Consider the following 4,282-nt stretch of genomic DNA (forward strand, 5'->3'; position numbering starts at 1 on the left):
TCTGCTCCCTTTGCCGGCAAGGAACAGAGAGGGGAAAAAAAAAAAAAAAGAAGAAACCCAAAGGGTGAGGGAGCAGGTTCCGAATCCAGCCTCCTGCGGGGTGTTTCTTGGCCTTTTATTCCCCCATCACTGGGCTAGACAAAGCCACGAGTATTCAGCCACGTGAAAGCTGCTTGACAAAAAGCCCACGGTGCCCACATATATGGAGGAGTTTCCTCACGCTGACCCCTTCCACCAAAACCACCCTGGAGGGTAAAACCCCACTGATTTACCACAGGGGTTCACGTGTTGGTCTTAAACGGGGCTGGGTAACAGCAGTGAGCTTTGCCACTCCCTCGGCCGCGAGGCGGAGGCTCCCTCCAAGCTCCCCAGTTTGTCAGTCTCTCCTCCAGCTGTCGCCAGCTGCAGCACTGGTCAATGTCCGCGGAGCACCCACCATCCGGAAGGTTCACTGGCAGGGACGCAGCCGCCTCTGAGCCCTGCTGCACACCTCTCCCTCCAACCCCCAGGTACAGGCTGTGACTCTACTCACCTCTTTCTCCATCACAGCCACCTGCTTCTTGGCCAGCTTCTCCAGCTCGATGGACGAGTTGTTGGCATGCGTCTCCACCTCCTTCTGCAGCTTGAGGCGGTGCTCGTCCATCTCGGCCTTCAACTTGTTTTCCAGGGCGATCAGCTGCTTCTGGTGCTGGCGCCGCATCCGCTTATATCCTGACATCTGTTCCCGCAACTCGTTCTCCTGCTCATGCTCATGGATCTGTCTTGTAACCTGGTGTCAGGAAAAGGGGAAGAAGTTCTACAGGGCCCTCTTCACACACAAGCTGGCTCCACAGTTGCTGCTTACCTGTAAACCAGACCCTGCTTTGCTGTACTCCTAGAAACCAACTTTCAGGGAACGTTCTTCCAGGTTTCAGAGGGTGCTGCTGTTTAACATCATAAACGAAGCCGTAAGGTTTCTCCTGAGTTTTGCTTTGCCCCCCCATATTTTTTTGAGAATTTTATGCGTGTTTTCAGTAACACAGCAGAAGATGCCATGTTACAAGTAAAGGAACCACCAGGTTCCCTCCAGGAAATACTTAGAGGAGATCTGGAAAAAAAGATCAACCTTCTTCGGGCACTGGACTCAAATCCTGAGCGTGACGTGGACCTACAAGATGACATCCACTTCAAGACGCCCCCAGCCCACCCGTTCTTCCCTTCCTCCTCAAGTCACCACAGTTTCAATTCAGCCCCTCAAAACCTGTTTCCTGCAGTGAGTAACCTCCTTCAAAATGTCTTCTTAAAATCCAAGAGGATGACAGACTGAGCTCGCTCCCGACCAGAGCTGAAAGTTTTCTAACACGGGATCGCTCTTCTGGAACTGTGTGCTCTTCACAAGATTGATCAGATGGTCTCAGCAGATTTTAAACCCTGCTCAGCTGAAACAAACTCACCGGTTCCACATTCATTTCCATGCCCAAGTGTATCCATGTGAAAGGAAGAAAAAACCCCAGTAAGTTGTGCCAAAATTTGTCAGAAGAAAATGTGAATGGCAATGCTTTCATTTCAAAAGAACAGAAGTGTCCAAGACTGATGATATTTTTTAGTGCAGTCCCAGGAACATCACACATTAAGATCTGCTGGTCTTTTAAATGCCAGTCCTGGGAGCCCAAAGCTGGAGCTCTTAGCGCATGTGCAGAGCTACAGTCCCCAGTTCCGAAGGAGGGGACTTTTCCTTTCACCCTTAACAAGTGTGGAGCAAAGAGCTCAGCTCTTTGAAGATGACCATTGAAGCTTGCTGAACCCACAGTCCTTCCTGACGAACTTCTCCACAGCAGCCAAGAGAAAGAACTGGCACCTACCACGGCACTGCTGCCACCCATTTCAGAGCTCTTCAAAGTTCAGACATAGGATGGGATGAACCTACAGACCTGAGAAGGCTTAAGCTCAACAGAAGAAGAGCAGCTGCTTTACCCAGCAGCAAACCAAGCCCACTTGCTGCAGCCTTGTGCTTCAGGACCCGCAGCTGATAGGAAGCGGTGATTGAACAAGAGCTCCAGAATCCACAAGCAAGTTTATCACCACAACCGATGTGTCACCTGAGCATGCTGGCACCTGCCTCAGCTCGAATGACTACCAGTGTGAGGAGGAGGTTAGGAAGAGCCTTCCAAAGCCTTCACCTTGAAACAATTCCCAGGGAACAGTTACCAACCAAGCAGATTATACCCACAGACCCAGAATAGAAAGGAGACATCAAACGATGAAGCTGCTGAAGAGCCTCCATCTTCCCCCACCCCTTCCCAAGACAACCCCAGAGAGATAAGGAAACATCTGATTGCAAAGGGAACAAAGAACGAGCCTGGCTACAGCGTTCTGTCAGACTCCGTTACCAGAAGAGACGGTGGTGGGTTCACCCCGTTAATGACATCAAAGATGGGCAAACCCCCAGCGTTTCACACATGCCATTTTCTACGTTAAATGACATGCGACTTGGAGACACGGAGATACGGTACTACCACGCAGCAGTACGAGATCTCCCTGCATGCGCTATTTTTGAGGCCCAGCCTTTCTGCGAGCAGTGGGACGTTCTGCATGGCACACTGCGTTCCGAGAAGTTGGCAGAACAAAGCAAACAGCGAGAGCACATGAAAAAATAGATCTAAGGATCTGCTGCCACTTTACCACTCCCCCCGTTGGTCTATCTCTAATGAGATTTAGAATATGCACTTGCTTTATTTACAGCAAAACCAATATTTTTTTTTTTTGCTGCTCGCGTGCAGCCCATTTCCACTTTTGCCCAGCTTGTCTCTGTCATGACAAGAGTTCCATCTTTGAAAGATCTCACTTAGGCCTGGGATAATGCAGATGCAATTATTACTTCTAATAACAGCTGGATGCAATTATTACTTCTAACACCAGCTGATAAAGCCTTCCGGTCACAGCAGAAGTTGAGACACTGGAAAGTCAGAGGAAAACAAAGAAAGTATTTCATTTCTGAAGAGAAGGAAGAAGATCAGTAGACTGTACTAGTAGATTTAGTGTCTGCGTTCAGCATGCTCATGCTAGAGACCTGAATTATCACCACGATCCCTAATCAAGACCAACACCCTTCAGAAGTCTGTCTTTGAGGACCAGGTCTCTGAACGGTGATCTCCAGGCACGGACGGAAGTAGAAAAAATGAGCATTAGTTACTGAATGTGACCACTCCCAGAGAAGTACCTCAGACTAAGCATGAATGAATGAAGGATTATGGTTTTAAAGACTAAGCCCCTAATGAATGAGCAGCCTGAGCAACCATTTTAAAAGAGAAAATTTGGGGAAGTTCCAGTAAGCACCTTTCTGGTGTCCTTAGACAAGGGCACTCGGAGCTTTGCAAAGTATTTCACAAACACAATCCCACAGATGGGAAGAGAGATGACAACTGAATTGCTCACTGCAAATACCAGATGATGTCAGGACCCCGGGAAGGTCCTGACCCGCTAGGGCAGAAACCTGCCGTTCCCTGACGCTCTATCTGCAGCACGCAGTAATCGATGGGGTCCTCAGCAGAACCAGAAAACCTGCCTAAACCAGAGCAGCTTTTATCGAGGTATGACATTTTCTCAGTATCTCCCTGTATCTCTGGCACACATGGAGCTGAGAAGAGAGATGTCTTTTCCAACCTACTCCCACAGGCAGTTCACTTGCCATAAAATTAAAACTTCCTCTCCGTCACCCCCCCAAGATTTTTGCCTTACGTAAGAAAGTTGGGCTCATGACTTCTGCAAACCAGCACCTCTTTAGAGATCCTTCTCCTACATTGTTTAATGCTCCTAAAGGACAGTTATTCTCACCTCTTGATAACCAAACCAAACACCGAGCTCCTCTTTGCTGGATGAAGCAGAGCAGCGCGCACTGCCAGCAGCCTCTCGCAGCAAGGAAGAACTTTGAGATGAGAAAGAACAAGTTCAGTATTTTTAAAGCAAAGATCTATAAAGGCAGCAGCCAGACGAATCCATCAGGAAAAACTCGACCATCTGGAATCGAGTGTCATTGCTTCAGCAGAAGAGGGTGCAAAGGAACAGCCATGACATAAAAGTACCTGGCTTTGGAGTCTGCCCTGGGACTACTTGAGGGGGCACATCTGTAGAACCCTGCTGACACATTCCTAGATATTTGGCTTTGCAGATCCTGGATGTGATCACATCATTCTCTTGCTGTCATCTGGGTTTCAAAGAGAATGCCAAGACCTTCAGCAGAGCCCACACTGTCTGATCTCTCTATGAAATTTTAACTGTTAGATCATTTCATCTGGAAACTGCA

The 4,282-nt window shown here is 48.5% G+C and overlaps 1 protein-coding gene across 1 annotated transcript in view; it reads right to left on the reverse strand.

The window, feature by feature from the left end:
• The window catches only part of LOC104492199 (serine/threonine-protein kinase TAO3-like), a gene marked incomplete at its 3' end in the record, with an annotated part of 6,315 nt that extends 4,861 nt beyond the window's left edge, over positions 1-1,454 (reverse strand). The window contains exons 1-2 of the mRNA XM_010134718.1: positions 1,434-1,454; positions 533-769 (exon numbers count right to left, since the gene is read on the reverse strand). Coding sequence (XP_010133020.1) covers positions 533-769; positions 1,434-1,454 — 258 coding nt within the window. The remainder of the gene's footprint in view (positions 1-532; positions 770-1,433) is intronic.
• Between the last annotated feature and the right edge of the window lie 2,828 nt (positions 1,455-4,282).

The sequence above is a fragment of the Buceros rhinoceros genome, unplaced genomic scaffold (genome assembly GCF_000710305.1).
Source record: "Buceros rhinoceros silvestris isolate BGI_N320 unplaced genomic scaffold, ASM71030v1 scaffold24834, whole genome shotgun sequence".
Classification (NCBI taxonomy): Eukaryota; Metazoa; Chordata; class Aves; order Bucerotiformes; family Bucerotidae; genus Buceros; species Buceros rhinoceros.